The 17,388-nt window shown below is 36.6% G+C and overlaps 1 protein-coding gene across 1 annotated transcript; it reads right to left on the reverse strand.

Moving 5' to 3' along the window:
* Nucleotides 1-6,705: 6,705 nt before the first annotated feature.
* LOC129627708 (C-type lectin domain family 2 member B-like) lies at nucleotides 6,706-16,625 on the reverse strand. The gene is made up of 5 exons (XM_055547453.1): nucleotides 16,607-16,625; nucleotides 15,811-15,974; nucleotides 11,532-11,635; nucleotides 9,483-9,624; nucleotides 6,706-8,327 (listed from the first exon to the last, which is right to left on the reverse strand). The coding sequence occupies exons 1-4, from the start codon at nucleotides 16,623-16,625 to the stop codon at nucleotides 9,516-9,518; spliced, it is 396 nt and encodes a 131-aa protein (XP_055403428.1). The 3' UTR covers nucleotides 6,706-8,327; nucleotides 9,483-9,515.
* Between the last annotated feature and the right edge of the window lie 763 nt (nucleotides 16,626-17,388).

Raw genomic sequence — 17,388 nt, forward strand, 5'->3', positions numbered from 1 at the left:
CTCAATACATTTTATAGTAATTAGAAACATTAGCCTTCTTCAGTATGTGTGCTTGTAAAATGTATAGATGTTAAGATCCAAGTGAAGAAAGACTGTACAATGAATCTGTGGGATTAATATTTTTCATAGTTTTCTTTCACCATCTTTTTGATGTCCAAAGACTCTGTAGTATTGTGTGTGTGTGTGTTAGTCGCTCAGTCCTGTCCAACTCTGCAATCCCATGGACTGTTAAGATCCAAGTGAAGCAAGACTGTACAATGAATTTGTAGGATTAGGAATTTTCAGAATTTTCTTTCACTATCTTTTTGATATCCAAAGATTCTGTAGTATTTCCCCTTTTTTATTTCTCATATTACTGATTTGTATCTTCTCTCCGTTTTCCTCAGTTCGCTTGAGGTTTATCAATTGTATTTATTTCTGCTGAAGAACCAGCTTTGTTTTATAGAGGCTTATCAACTTTATTGATCTTTTTCAAGGTGCCAGCTTTCGATTGCATTGTCTCTATTAATTTCTACTGTTCAATTTCATTTCTTTTCACTTTGCATTTTCCCTTCTTTTTCTAGTATACTATGGTTAAAGCTTAGATATTTGTTTTTAGATATTTATTCTTTTTGAATATGTGCATTCAACGTAGTAAACTTTCCTCTAAACACTTATTTTACTCTATGTCACAAATTCTTAAGTTACATTTTCATTTAGTTAAAAATATTTTAAAATTTTTCTTGAAATGTCCTCTTTGACTCATGTATTGTTTAGAAATATGTTGTTAAATCTCCTGTATTTAGGATTTTCTAGTTCTATTTCTATGTAGCCTTCTGATTCTAGTTTAATTCCACTATGGCCTGAGCGCATACATTATATGATTTCTATTCTTTTAATTTTTTAAGCTATAATTTTTCAGAATGTGGTCTAGTATGGCAAATATTCAAAATAACCTCAAGACAAATGTATATTCTGCTGTCATTAAATAAAGTAGCTTATAAATGTCAATTATTTTGTATACAGTTGATTGATGGTGCTGTTAGTACAACTGTGTAGTGATTTTCTGCCAGATGGGTCTGCCCATTTCTGATTTGTATCTTCAGAGGGTTACAGAAGTCTTCAGCCATAATAGCGAATTCACCTGTCTCTCCTAGCAGTTCTATCAGGTTCTACCTTACATCTTGACACTGTTGTTAGGTTCACATACAAAACAATTGTCTTCTTGAAGAATTAATTGTTTTATGATTATGTAATGTCCTTCTTTCTCCCTGATAAGTTTGATTGTTTAGAAGTTGCTCTGCATGAAATTATTTCCAAGTGCTTCATAGGGTTTTGGTTTAATATTAATACCCCCAAACTACTATCAACTCAATGTTACAATAAAACATTAAAAAAAATGAAATTAATATAGTGTAGCTACTCCAGCTTTCTTTTGATTAGTATTCACAAGGAATATCTTTCTCCATTGGTTTCCTTTTTCCTTTTTTGACTACATATATCTTCATCTTTAAAATGGATTTTTTATAGAAAATACAAAATTGGATCTTGTTTTTGTTTCACTCTGACAATTTGTTTTAGCTGGTATATTTAAACTATTGACATGAAGATGATTATTTAAACAGAGAATTAATATCTGCCATGTTTGTTAATGTTTTCCATTTGTTGCTATTGTTCTTTGTTTCCATTTTATCTTATACTTTTTAAGCCTTAGGTAGTTTTAGTTGGGCAGCTTAGATTATTGCATTTTCTCTCCTATCTTGTATCCATTGCACTTCTTTCTTTTTAAAAAAATATTTTTAGTGATTGCCCTGAAGCTTGTAATACAAAATTACAACTAGCTCAAATATGCTTTCAATTAATACTGTAAACCTCAAAAGAATAGTGCAATATCTTATAATAACAAAATAATCCTAATTATACTCTTGTCCCTTACATTGTTACTGTCATTCATTCCACTTATGCATAAACTACAAGAATCTAATACAGTCATTATTTTGAAACTAGCTGTTACCAGTGAGATCAATTAAGAATAGGAAAAATACATTTAAAATTTTCTCATTTATTCCTCAAAGTAGATTCTAGTTTCAGACCTGTATCTCTTTCCTTACCTCTTTCTGCAGCTGCTGCTGCTGCTAAGTCGCTTCAGTTTGTGCAACCCCATAGACAGCAGCCCACCAGGCTCCCCCATCCCTGGGATTCTCCAGGCAAGAACACTGGGAGTGTGTTGCCATTTCCTTCTCCAATGCATGAAAGTGAAAAGTGAAAGTGAAGTTGCTCAGTCATCTCCGACTCCTAGCGACCCCACGGACTGCAGGCTACAGGCTCTTCCATCCATGGGATTTTCCAGGCAAGAGTACTGGAGTTGGGTGCCATTGCCTTCTCCTATCCTACCTCTTTCTAGTCCTTCCTTATTTTAACATACTTATAAGGAAGGTCTCCTGGCTACAAATTCCCTGAAGGTTTCTTTTTCTGGAAAAAATCTTTATTTTGCCCTTCACTTTGAAGGTGATTTCATAGAATATAGAATTCTAGGTTGGTAATTTTTTTTCTCTCAACAATTTGAACATTTCACTCCACTCTGCTTATATACCCGGCTTCTTAGATAACAAAAGGTGGCAAAGTAATTTTTTTTCTTCTTGCTTCTTTTCAAATTTTTTCTCAATTTTTGTTTGATTTTCTGCAGTTTGACTATGATATACCCAGATGTATTTGATGGAGGTGTGTGTGCGTGTGCGGATTTACACTGCTTGGTTTTCTCCGAGCTTCCTAGATCTGTACTTTATTGTTTGATATTAATTTGGGGTAAATTCTCAGTCCGTTTCTTAAAATATTGCTTCTACTTCTTTCCTCTCCTTTTGGTGTCCCCATTACATGTTACACTTTTAGTAGTTATTCCACAGTTCTTGGATATTGTTTTGGGTTTTCTTTTCTTTTTTTTTTTTTCAATTGTTTTGTTTTAACTTTTCAGTTTTGGATGTTTCTGTTGCTATGACCTAAACTCAGAGATTCTCTCCTCAGCCATGTCTAATCTATTAATGAGATCATCAGACACTGTATTTTTGTAAGTGTTTTTGATTCTCTGACATTTCTTTTTTTCCTTTCTTATAATTTCTATGTTCTCCTTACACTACCTATTTATTCTTCATGGTGTCTATATTTTGCATTGGAGTCATTAGCATGTCAGTCAGAGTTTTTAAAAAGTTTCCAGTGTGATAATTCTAATATTTCTGCCATATCTAAGTTCTGATACTTTTCAAACTGTGCTTAACTTTTTGCTTTTGTTTTCTGTGCTTAATCATGTATGACCCTCTGCAGTGCCATGGGCTATAGCCTACCAGGCTCCTCTACCCATGGAATTTTTCAGGCAAGAATACTGGGGCAGGGTGCCATTGCCTACCTCAGGGGATCTTCCCCACCCAGGGATTGAACCTGCATCTCTTGCATCTCCTGCATTGGCAGGGGGCTTCTTTACCACTAGCACCACCTGAGTGAATGAAAACTGTGTTGTAATAGATATATTTGATCTTTACCTCTGATTCCTGGCAAGGAGCTTCAAAAATCATTATAATTTTGTCCATTTCTTGAGTCATAGAAGAAGTAACTTTGTTATGCTGGTGATCACTCATTGTGAAGGTTCTGTATAGTTTCAAGGGAGTGTCTGGTCACCAGAAAAAACCATCACCATGTGATTCATTTCAGTTCAGTCGCTCAGTTGTGTCCTACTCTGCGACCCCATGAATCACAGCAAGCCATGTGATTAGAGGGTAGCAAATTCCTGCACTCCCCTTGTCCACAGACACACCAGCTGTGCATGCCTACACCCGACTCTAATGTACCAAAGACACTGAGACCTAAATTTATAGCGGAACATTGCCCACATTCCAGATTGGCGATTAGTTGATGCACTTCCAAGAAATATCCAAATAACACTACAAGGGTTCTGAAAACTGAACTGGAACCAGAGCCCACAGAAGGCCTGAACCTATCCAGAGTGATTGCTCAAACCAAATATTTGGATATGCTCCACACGTTTAAACAAAGAGTCTCCTAACAAAATGTTTATTAAAAATGTCCAGAAGACAATTCAAAATTATTCAGCATACGAATAGCCATGAGAATTTGGACTTGCATGGAGAAAGACAATCAACAGAAGCTGTGCTGATGTGACACAGATGTTGGAATTAATCTAGCAAATATTTTAAGCAGATTTATAAAGATACTCAAAATACCAAAGGAATGAAGAAATAAATGCAGTCATTTAACAAGAATTAGAAATCATCTTTTTCCTCCTCTGAATTGCCTTCTATATAAATTGATTGCTACTTTTATCAAGGATAAAGAAAATTTTCCATCCTAAATTATGATACCTCAATTTTCTCCAACAGGTAGAAGTCACTTTTTTCACTTAGTAAATCATCAAACAAAATCTTAATACATGACTTTTAATTTCAATCTCATATATATGTGTGTGTATATATATATACACACACACATTTCTCTTTCTATATGGCATCTAATGTAAGATATTTTATTTGAATTTTCTCCTATATTTTTATCTGGAATTGTTCACTTTTTTAAATTAGTAAATATCTTTTACTTGCCTTTTAATGTTTTCTCTCCTGTGAGCTTCCATGATAAGTTTTATACTTTATTTCACAATAATAATATGCTGCATCTGTGTAACACTTTACAGTATGTATTTTTCCCACTGAAATTAATCATTCCATTGTCAGTCATAAATTTTACCTGTTTCCATTCTCTTACCTCTTTCTCTTAATAGTTCCCCTTCATTACCTGTGAGAACAAGAATTTCCATATCTGCTTATTCTTAAACAAATTATAAACACATTTACAATTTATAAATTATAGCACTCTTTCAAGTTCTCTCATCCTTGAAAACTCTGTAGCTGTGAACCACTTTCCCTGTGTAGACACTAGAGTCTTATCAGTAGCATTATTTTATCACCTCAATTCTCACCCTCATTCCTTACAGCCCAAATTCTTACCTCGTTTTGCAATTCACACAGTTGGAAAACATCTTTCTCTACCATATTTATATCAGGCATTTTACCTCCAGCTTTTATTAGAGAACTAAGACTACAGTCAACCGTTGGAGGCCAGAACTTCCTGAGTAACTGAAAATGTCAAGCTAAACTAATTTGGATAGTGAAAGATTCACACAGTGAACCACACATTTTTAGTCAGAAGGCCACTTTCCACAAACACACACAGAAGATTGGGCTTTGTATGAATGTTTAAAAAGACAATGAAGCTATTTCATGAATAATACTTTAATTGCAAGACAATGGATTTCAAACTAATCACCATGATAAGTCCAGTTACGACATGTCAGCTTGCAAATATATTACACAGTTATTGACTATATTCCCTGCACTGCACGTTTGATACTTATAACTCATTTATTTTGTAACTGGAGGTTTTGGTTCTCACTCTTCCTCACCTATTTCTTTCCCTCTGCTCCCCCCACTCCTTCCTGGCAAACACGTATTTGTTCTTTGCATCTATAACTATATATACACAGTATAAAATTTTTGAACTGCTATATTGTACATTCGAAGTTAATTTTGTAAATCTACTATTCTTTAGTAAGGAAGAAAAGGAAATGGTGCTCAAGAGGACATGGGAGTTATTTACTGAAGCAAGGTCACTGGGTACAGCAATAAAGATAGGAGTGATGTGGTGAGGGCTGCTTTTATTCACTTTTGTCGAGTGATAGACAAAGCTAGATTTGACTGCACTTAAATGCTGAGAGAATGTATTTTCTTTAAAATACATTTCCTGAAAGAAGCAGTGGACATTCTAGGTTATGCTTGTATCTGAAAAAGATGAAACATAGAAATGAAAAGAAGTTGATATTGATAATGTTACCGAAACTCTGCCTGTGTTCTCTGTTGCTGAATAGAAACACAGAGTCAGGTTTTGCCTGAAGTAGAAAAGAGTAATTTTTATTGTGCTGCCAGGCAAAGGGGACCACAGAGGGCTAATGCACTCAAGACTGTGTGACCCACCCGGGAGTGGGATAGTGAGGAGTTTTATAGTGTTCAAGGAGCAATGTGTCACCAACTCATGGACATTTTTGGATTGGTTGGCATCAAGGTGACCTTTCAAGCATCATTAATTTTCCGGTTTCAACCAGTCTAGAGTCTATGTTCTCATGGTCAGCAGTTTTCATTTGGAGCTGGTCTGCTTCTTGTAAAAATAACTTAGCAACGTGTGTCATGCCTTCATGTATTTCAGAGAAATAGGAGTTTAGTGATTCTGCTATGTGGTTGAATTATAATCTAAGTTGTTACCAGTTCCCCAGCCCAATAGCTAGTCTTTGTTTCTACATCTTCACGTTTTTCTCTTCAGCGAGGGGTGCTGGGAAAACTGGTCAACTCCATGTAAAAGAGTGAAACTAGAACACTTCCTAACACCACACACAAAAATAAACTCAAAATGGATGAAAGACCTAAATGTAAGACAAAAAACTATAAAACTCTTAGAGGAAAACATGGATAGAACATTCTTCAACATAAATCACAGCAAGATCCTCTATGACCCACCTCCCAGAGTAATGGAAATAAAAACAAAAACTAAACAAATGGGACCTAATTAAACTTAAAAGCTTTGGCACAACAAAGGAAAGTATAAGCAAGGTGGAAAGACAGCCCTCATGAAACAACTGACAAAAAATGAATTAATCATGGATTCTTGAGTCAGTCTTTTATTTTAAAAACAAGGATGCAGGGGTTTGTACACTTCAGAAATACAATGTGTTAATGCTACTGCTTCCATAACAAAGTGCCATGCACTGCATGATTTAAAACACCAGGAACTGATTGTCTCACAGTACTATAGCCTGGAAGGCCCAACATCAATATGTCCTCTGGGTCATGCTCTCTCAGACTGCTCTAGGAGACAGTCCTTTCTTTCCTCTTCCTGCTTCTGGTAATGGCTGGCCATGCCTAGCGCTCTTTGACTTATAGGTATATCACTTCAGTCCCAGGGCTGTCTTTTCCCTTTGTCTTCACATTGTCTTCACTTTGTTAAGAGTTTTGTCTGACTCCAAATTTCCTCTTCTTATAACACCACTGGTGCTAAAGAGCTTGAGGCCTATAGTAATGATGTCTTCACTATTACATTCAGCCCAGCCCTAATTTCCAAACAAGGTCACAGTCTGAGGTCCTGAGCATTAGAATGTCAACACAACATTTTAGGCTCATAGCTCAGCCTCATAAGATATAGGAAGAGGAAATTTCTCGAGTCTACACACAATATATATAACTCCAATGGTAAAGCGTCTGCCTACAATGTGGGAGACCCTGGTTCGATCCCTGGGTTGGGAAGATCCCCTGGAAAAGGAAATGGCAACCCATTCCAGTATTCTTGCCTTGAAAATCCCATGGACCGAGGAGCCTGGTAGGCTATAGTCCAAGGGGTCACAAAGAGTCAGACACAACTGAAGGACTTCACTTTCACTTTTCAGAAGTTTACAAAAATAATTCTATCCCATGGGATAGATTGTGCAGCTTTTCATATTAAATATTCATAGATATTACATAAATTAAGTTACCCTCAACTGCAAAGATCCTGTGTAATTATTGATTACTAGATATTTGGTCTTTTAAAGGTTCCCCCTGGGTCTGAGATCCAGGGCAAACATGTATGGTAGGGTCTTTCTTTAAACAAACACTTTGCATAAAGTTCTGTGCATCACAGAACTCATAAGCCCATGAAGAGCATTATTATTTAGCAAAAAACCTTCAGAATAGTGGGAAAAGGGAATTGGTTATATATTGGCTTATCCAGTGGGGGTGCATTCAGGTTGTTTATGGTGTTCAGATGTTATTTCTTCCTGTTCAGGGCATGTGTGCTCAGTTGCTCAGTTGTGTCTGACTCTTTGCAACCCTGTGGACTGGAGCACACCAAGTTCCTCTGTCCATGGGATTCTCCAGTCAAGAATACAGGAGTGAGTTGCTATTTCCTTCTCCAGAAGATCTTCCCTACCTAGGGTTTGAACCCGTGTCTCCTGCAACTCTTGGATTGGCAGGTGGATTCTTTTTCCACTGAGCCACCTGGGAAGCCCCTTTCCTGTTTAGAGCCAGGGATAATATCAGACTTCGTTACTGTCAAATGTGTCTTTTCTAATTTTATTTCTCCTATCAGGAGAAAATGAGATTTTTTTTCCATTGAAACAATATAAATCTTCTAGAGGCTGCAGCTCTCTAGTACCGGCATTCAACGTTGGTGACATCACTATGTCATGATGTCCATAAGTACTCTTTTCTAGCAGCTCTCTCAAAGGCTGCTACTGCTCTTCATTGAAAATCACAAGTGCATATCTAAAAAAAAATATGCATAAAATGCGATCAGGAATGAATTTTCAAGACATATGAAATTTATCATTCATAATTTTATAGCATAATTGTAAAGTGGCACATTTTTTCAATCATGTCATCACTGAATTATTCAAACTATAATCTCTGCTTTCCTAAGGAAAATTTTAGGTAATCACACTCTAGAGTGTTAAAAAATAAATATCAAAATGAATATACCTAAAATAAATAGGATATCACGTCATGACCAAATTGAATTTTATCTAGGAATGTAAAGCAGCCTCTTAACATTAGAAAATTTAAAATGTCATTCACTGCATTAAAAGATTAAGGAATAGAAACCATGACAACATTGAAACAAATGCAGCAAACAAAAGCATACAAGAAAATGAAGTCTCTTCCTACAAAAAAAAAAAACTCTTAGCAAATAGAAATAGAAAAGAACCAACCTAACTTTTAAGAAAAAGATATAAAAAACTAGATACAACACAACTAATATTAGCATATCAGAAGCATTTTCTTTAAAATGTGGAACAATTTTTTACCATCAATATTGTCCTGGAAATTCCACCTATTTTAATGATACAAAAAATAACTAATTTTTACAATATAGGAAAAATAAAATTGTTACTACTAGATGCTGTGTTTTCTAGCATTTAAATGAACCCACAAATTATTAGAAAATTATGACGTCAGAAAGCATGTTGAACAGAACAAGAATACCTAAAAGAGTTACCTTGCTAATAAAAACAACTATTTTAAAAGATAATAAAAGTATATAATTGCAAAAGCAATAGATACATATAATAGAGACACATAATAAATACTATGCAGTAACTGTTTTGAAAAATTATGCTATGTAAGACAAAAATCAATACAAGAAATATGTTTTAAATGAATAAGAAAATAATATATAAATACAACACTTCCAAAATTAACCTAAAGATTCTGTGAAATTGCATGATTCTTTTAAATTGATACAGATAAGATAAAATTGATACAGATAAAAGATCCAGACCATTTAAAAAGTAGAAAACTAATACGAAAATTGCTTTCACAATCATCCAGCTGTATCATCAGGCTATAATATTAAGGCAATGAAATGTTGAATTTTCAACAAAAGGAAAGGGAAAGAGTTGATAAATATTAAAACCATCTTACTCTTGGATGTTAAGTCCACTGTCGGAAACTGATTCAGTGCACTTTTTTCCTGCAAATCCATTTCCTCTCTGTGTAGCATCTAGCTGTTCCAACACCATCTTCATTAAGGTAAAAACATATTTCATTCCCTTTCATATTAGTCCTACAATAAAGGAATCAAACACTATGCATTAGGGAGTCCTATGACTTCTCTCTTGGTCAATGACACCTTTTTAAAAAATATTATATGTCTAGAGCTGTGAAAAAGTATGCTTCTACACAGTCCTTTCTTGCTAGGGTTAAGATGTCTGTACCAAATTGGACCAAAGGAGTCTCCCTTGCAAGAATCTGTACTTGTTAAACTAAGTTACATGTTATAGGTAGAGTTGTCAATTTGTAGAAACCAATGGTTCTTAACCCTGGGGTGAGTTTGCCTTCCACCAGCCCTTGCAAGGGACACTTGGAAATATCCGAAGACGTTTTTGGTTGTCTCAAGAGGAGTGGGGCAGGGGGAATTGCTACTGTCTCATGAGTAGAGGCCAGAGATGTTGCCAACATCCTATTGTGCATAAGAAAGTGCTCCCTCCACACAGGAAAGAACGATGTGGTCCAAAATGTCCACTTTTTTCTGCTATTGAGAAATTCTAGCATAGACTAATGGAGAAGGAAATGGCAACCCACTCCCAGGGACAGAGGAGCCTAGTGGGCTGCCATCTATGGGGTTGCACAGAGTCGGACACGACTGAAGCGACTTAGCAGCAGCAGCAGCAGAATAGACTAAATGCCTAAGTGGCTGGCAGTCACAATTTGGGGTGTTTATACTGGGTCATATATGCAGTGAACTCAATTTTTTAGGTCCAATTCTCCATGTTGTAAAATAGAAGGTATAAAGCCCATGTTAAATTGCAACTATCAGTGCAAATAAAAGCACTTAAAATAAACAAATTTACCTTGAACTGTGAAACTTGGCAGCAAACAGATAGCATGAAGCTTGTGAAAGAGATATAAGATTAGAGAAAATAGGGTAAAATCATGAAAAAGTCTACTTTTACTGTGTATGTGAATCTCAGGTCTTTATTTTCAAAGTAACCACCTAAGAAGTCTTTTCCCTTTTATCTTTTTTTTTTTCATTTTTAAATTGAAATATAATTGTTTTGCAATGCTGTGTTATTTTTTGCTTTACAGCATCATGAATCAACTATATGTATACATATATTCCCTCCCTCTTTAGCCACCCTCCCACCTTCTATTCTATCCATCGAGGTCATCACAGAGGACTGAGCTAAGCTTTCTATGTTATACAGCAGCTTCCCACTAGCTATCTATTTTACACATGGTAGTGTATATATAGGCCCACTGTGGCTCAGAGGGTAAAGCGTAATGCTTCTCTCCCAATTTGTCCCACCCTTTTCTTCCACTGCTACGTTCACAAGTCCATTGTCTATGTCTGTGTCCCTATTCCTGCCCTGCAGATAGATTCATCAGGACCATTTGTCTAGATTTCAAATATATGTGTTAACATACAATATTTGTTTTTCTCTTATATCTTGATTTCCAACCTCTCTGGTTGACTCTTGAAACCAGTCTTAATACATGATACACTAATCCTTAGTCCACTTTTCCAACATGAAGACAAATCAAGGACTGTACAGAAATATACTAATGTACAGATTCTAGAAGGCTGCACTGTGTGTGTGCACTTAGCCACTCAGCTGCGTCCGACTCTGCAACCCCATGGACTGTAGCCCACTAGGCTCCTCCATCCATGGGAATTCTCTAGGCAAGAATACTGGATTGGGTTGCCATTCCCTCTTCCAGGGAATCTTCCCAACCCAGGGATCAAACCCAGGTCTCCTGCATTGCAGGCAAATTCTTTACCAACCGAGCTACCAGGGAAGCCCAAGAACACTGGAATGGGTAGCTTATCTCTTCTCCAGGGGAACTTTCCAACCCAGGAATTGAACCTGGGTCACCTGCATTGCAGGTGAATTCTTTACCAGCTGAGCTACCAGAGAAGCCCAGAAAGCTGCGCTCTCTAAACTTAAATAATCCCAGAAAAAAGACACTCACCCTTTGTTATGTATGTTTCCATCCACCCATTGTCCTGTTAGATTTTCTGTCATGTCTCGCCAAATCCAGTGATCAGAAGTGCACTTGAATCGCTTAAGAAAATGCTTTAGAGGCAAAATAAAATTTGTAATTTTACTTGACAGTTTTCACTACAACTTACTGTGTCCCTCTTGCTTTGCAGGTTGTGAGGAAAAAGGTGACAAAGCTTCAAATCCTAGTTTCGCTGGAAAATAGCTATGTGATTGTGAAAAAGTATTTTACCTTCTGACTCTCAATTTTCTCATTTATGAACCAAAGAGAGAAATTTGTCAGAGAAATTTTCTTTAAGACACTTTCGATTCCAAATTGATAAACATTCAATATAAATATATTGAAACTCTATTCCTCCAAGATTTTTAGTCTGTGAACTCCTAGAAAGCTAGACTTTTCAACGGAGTTCTTACATAGACTTCCTAATCATCAGATATGTATTATAATGTTTTTTTCACTTCCCAGTAAATACTAGTATATTGAATTTAATGTAATATTTTATTTCAACATTTCTTTCAACTATCATGTTTGCACACCCATACACACACCTTTCATGTATCCAGTTCCTTTAGAATCTAATTCCCAAATTTCAATTTTTTTTTTTTTACCAAATATTTACATTTCTAAAAACATCATTTGGGGGGAAATTTTTACTTTTTTCTGATATTTCTCCTTATTCATTTGATGTTGAAAATTTTTCCTACCTTAGAGCCTTTCATGCCATAAAATTATGTTCTACACAGAAAGTCATTGCATCTACCTGCCCCCAAAATAGTTGCAAAACCATAAACTTGACTTTGTATCACTCTACGTTTCAGTTTTATATAAATGCAAAGGAATTATGACAGATCACAACACTGTGGTCCATTCCTACCTGGTAACAGTGATGCCAATAACCTTGGCATTTTAATATACCATCTTCTATAGCATTTCATGAATTTATTTGAAAAAAAAAATCCAATTCGCTGAACCAAGCTATGGGTTTACAAAGGAATCTATTAAGAAAACAGTGTCCCTGGATTCACAGAGTTTCCTGTAGAGTGAGCAAATCCATGCAAACTTAGAAAACATTCTACTAAATGGGAAGATTATGAATATAATAAATACAGAGTGAAATTTTAGTTTATAGAATAAGTGTCCCAGTCTTTACAGGAGACCATCACATAGGATGCACTGTAAGAGGGATATCTGGAAAGAGTAAAAGATTCCAGGACAAATACAGAATCCAGGGAGAAAAGGACAATTCATGTTATAGGCTTAGGAAAGAGCTTTTTTTAAGGCAGAAAAAACAAGCAAGACAGGATGTATGTACTGGAAAACAACAGGATATATTGCACTGAATAGCTGGAAAAATTGGATGAAGATGTGGAGCTGAGCTTTTGATGATAGGGAACTGGGAAGTGACAAGGTACAGGGAAATGTCCTATGAAAAATATTGAACATTATTTGCTTAATAAAGAGTAGCTCATGGAGCTGCTTGTTAAAAATACAAGGTAATTCTAAATAGGTGCAAATAAATAGGGGAAATTTTTCATGAAGCAAGCTTCATCTCATTTTAACTAAGAAAATACTTTGCAATTTAAATAAACATTTGTAATATTTAAATTAAACTATTTAAAAATGGCCTTTTAAAATTCTTTTATACATTACTTCTTCACAGATACCATATGCAATAACCACCTCATTCTGTTTGTCACTTGTTATTTTTTTTTTTTTTCATCTTGCTGCTAAGTTAGCCTTTTTTCCACAAAAGGAACTGTAAGGACTGTTTAAGGATTTCTCAGAATGTTCATATCAAGAGTCTTGTTAAATTCAGCAGTGAAACCATTTGTTACAGAAGTTCTTTGTATTAAATTAAGCCTGCATCTTACTTTTTGACTTGGTATATCTACTCTTAACATATCTAGTTTTTCACATTTTATTCAGGTTTCTCTGTCTTTTCTTGCTTCCAAAATGGTTTAGTTTCCTTACACTGATCTATAAATTGCCCCAGCCTAGTTTGTATCTCGGAGAAGGCAATGGCACCCAACTCCAGTACTCTTGCCTGGAAAATCCCATGGACGGAGGAGCCTGGTAGGCTGCAGTCCATGAGGTCACTATGAGTCGGACACGATTGAAGCGACTTAGCCGCAGCAGCAGCAGCAGTTTGTATCTATTTACATTTGAACCAATCAGATAGATTGCATAACTACACATTGTTTACCCTGAAAGTAATACACAGTTCTTTTAACAATGTTGACCACTGTGCTGCTGTACATTTAAACAATCTTGTTATCACTGCTTTAATCGCTCAATCCTGTTCTACTCTTTGCAGCACCATGGACTGCAGCCCGCCAGGCTCCTCCATCCGTGGAATTTCCCAGGCAAGAATACTTAAGTGGGTTGCCATTTCCTTCTCCAGGGGATTGTTCTGACTCAGGGATGGAACCCGCCTCTGCTTCATCTCCCACATTGGCAGGCGGATTCTTTACCACTGAGTCATCTGGGAAAAACACACACAAATTTTAATGAAGTTAATTACCTTTTAAATTGACCCTTTACTTTAAAAGAAATGAAATAAAAGTAAAAAATATACTTGCCACGTAAGTCACCCAGGGAAAGAACAGATTTCATAAGTGCAGAGGTACAAGGTCTCATGCTTGTTAAAGCTCTTGGAGATTCTCTTTATTTATTGCATGTTTCCATCAATGTTTTTTGAACAAAGATTCATTAACCTTTTAATTTGTACCTGCCTATGAGAAACCTGTATTCAGGTCAGGAAGCAACAGTTAGAACTGGACATGGAACAACAGACTGGTTCCAAATAGGAAAAGGAGTACGTCAAGGCTATATATTGTCACCCTGCTTATTTAACTCATATGCAGAGTACATCATGAGAAACGCTGGACTGGAAGAAACACAAGCTGGAATCAAGATTGCCGGGAGAAATATCAATAACCTCAGATATGCAGATGACACCACCCTTATGGCAGAAAGTGAAGAGGAACTACAAAGCCTCTTGATGAAAATGAAAGTGGAGAGTGAAAAAGTTGGCTTAAAGCTCAACATTCAGAAAACGAAGATCATGGCATCCAGTCCCATCACTTCATGGGAAATAGATGGGGAAACAGTGGAAACAGTGTCAGACTTTATTTTTCTGGGCTCCAAAATCACTGGAGATGGTGACTGCAGCCATGAAATTAAAAGACACTTACTCCTTGGAAGGAAAGTTATGACCAACCTAGATAGCATAGTCAAAAGCAGAGACATTACTTTGCCAACAAAGGTTCATCTAGTCAAGGCTATGGTTTTTCCTGTGGTCATGTATGGATGTGAGAGTTGGACTGTGAAGAAAGCTGAGCACCAAAGAATTGATGCTTTTGAACTGTGGTGTTGGAGAAGACTCTTGAGAGTCCCTTGGACTGCAAGGAGATCCAACCAGTCCATTGTGAAGGAGATCAGCCCTGGGATTTCTTTGGAAGGAATGATGCTAAAGCTGAAACTCCAGTACTTTGGCCACCTCATGTGAAGAGTTGACTCATTGGAAAAGACTCTGATGCTGGGAGGGATTGGGGGCAGGAGGAGAAGGGGACGACAGAGGATGAGATGGCTGGATGGCATCACTGACTCGATGGACGTGAGTCTGGGTGAACTCCAGGAGTTGGTGATGGACCGGGAGGCCTGGCGTGCTTCGATTCATGGGGTCGGAAAGAGTCGGACATGACTGAGCGACTTAACTGACTGAACTGATATGCTACAGCAATGGATATAATTTCAGATAAAATATGGTGGCGATCTGGCCACTGGAAACTCATGACTTCAGCCTACAGGGAAACTTTCAATTACACCTGTTGCAATGTTGATAGTGAGCACTCTGACAGAAGGCTTCCATGATATCTCAGAGAAAGACAGAGAAGCAAGATTGAGTAGCTAGAGGAAATTTCCACCAAGGAAGTGAAATGGAGAATTCCATCCTTCCTCTTCGAGGGTTTTAAAAGTTTTCCAAATAGTGTTAAGCTCTTCTATTCATATTCCTTAAAATGGAAAAGCTAGCTACCAAGTCTAGAACTTGATCAGAGTCTTAAACTATCCAAACAAAATATCACCAGCTTTTTCAATTGTATCTTCTATGGCATGTTCTAAACTTCTGTGACATTTTGCACATATAAACAGGCATGTTTGAAATGCTTTGAAGACCATAATGGAGTTTGAATACTTCCAGTATCTCTAATTAATGCAATTGATAAGGAATGCATATTAAATTACTTACTTTTTCTTTTGTAGTGGCAATCATAACTAGGCTAGCATTTTGAGACAAACAGTCGTATCTGCTTGAATTCCAATCTTTTTCTTCTTCAGAAAAATAATAGCATTTATCTTGGAAGCCAATCCAATTATCTAGGCAGAAATATTGAGCACCCCTATCTTCTTTAGCTAGAGCGGAGATAAATATGTTTTTAAGAATCAGATGAAATAATATGTCACTGTGTTTTGGGATCATTGAAGAAGGACGGGATTGTGACAAAAAAGATGATGCTCATGGCCAGAATTGCATGTCTATCCCATAACAAGTTGAAAACAGACTTCATGTTAGGTTAAACGAGAACTGTCCAGAATGTGACAGGACACTCACGTTGGTTTCAACTCCAAATTCAGTGATTCATAGGCCTTCCTAGAGCAGTCAATGTGATTTCACACATGTTAAGTCCCTTTTGTCATTTCCAGGTAAATAAAATATAACGAAATCAGGTGGTACTAAAAATACTGATTTATTTTAGACTGTTATACATCTAGGACAGATTTTAATCTCTAAGAAAGCAATGAAAATAATAAAACACTATATAACTAACAAGACATGTACTCGGTTTCCAGTTGTAACTAGACACCACCATCATTGTGGGGTTCCAGGTTAATCAACAGAAAGAACTCATGTGAAATTTAGAAGATGAAAATAAAGCAGAATTCATTATTGTTGGAGGCATTGTGCACATGTTGGAAGTTCACAAGCCTTTTCATGAGTTTCCTTCTGCAGTGGCTGCAGTTAGATGTTTCTAGACTTTCCTCACCTGGGGGTTCTCCAAACATACTAGTGCTTTAAGCCAAAATCATTAGTGACTATTTCCTCTTTAGCCTTCCACATCATCTCTTCACAGTTCCTTCCAGTTGTGTCATGTATAGTTCTTATACTAAAATCTTTTCTATGGTAACTAGTTTTATTGTGGTGATCATTTTGAAATATATAGAAATGGTAGAAATAAAATAAAATAAAGTTGTATTCTTGTAGTATTTGTGCCATCAACTTTTCTGAACACTCCCAGACTGAATCAGTTTCTGGTATCAAAAGTGGTTCTAAGGGAACAGAACCTTAAGGATGAGCTATGCTATTGGTTTTCCAATGTGATCTGCGTTAAAGGCATTTACCCAGTCACCAGTTGTAAATAGGATGCTGGTGATCTATGGTGCATAGAGGTAAAACTATTAGTTAATTATCACTCCTAAACACCTCATACCAGGTACCTGTAGATGGTAAACATTTTAGCACCCTTCTCTTAAATGCTGATAAAACAACAGTCCAAACGTCTACGTGAAAGTGAAAGTCGCTCAGTTGTGTCGGACTCTATACGACCCCGTGGTCTATACAGGCCATGGATTTCTCTAGGCCAGAATACTGGAGTGGGTAGCCATTCCCTTCTCCAGGGAAATCTTCCCAGTCCAAGGATCGAACCCAGGTCTCCCGCATTGTGGGCGGATTTTTAACCAGCTGAGCCATAAGGGAAGATCAAGAATTTTGCAGTGGTTAGCCTATCCCTTCCCCAGCGGATCTTCCTGATCCAGGAATTGAACCGGG

The sequence above is a fragment of the Bubalus kerabau genome, chromosome 1 (genome assembly GCF_029407905.1).
Source record: "Bubalus kerabau isolate K-KA32 ecotype Philippines breed swamp buffalo chromosome 1, PCC_UOA_SB_1v2, whole genome shotgun sequence".
Taxonomy (NCBI): Eukaryota; Metazoa; Chordata; class Mammalia; order Artiodactyla; family Bovidae; genus Bubalus; species Bubalus kerabau.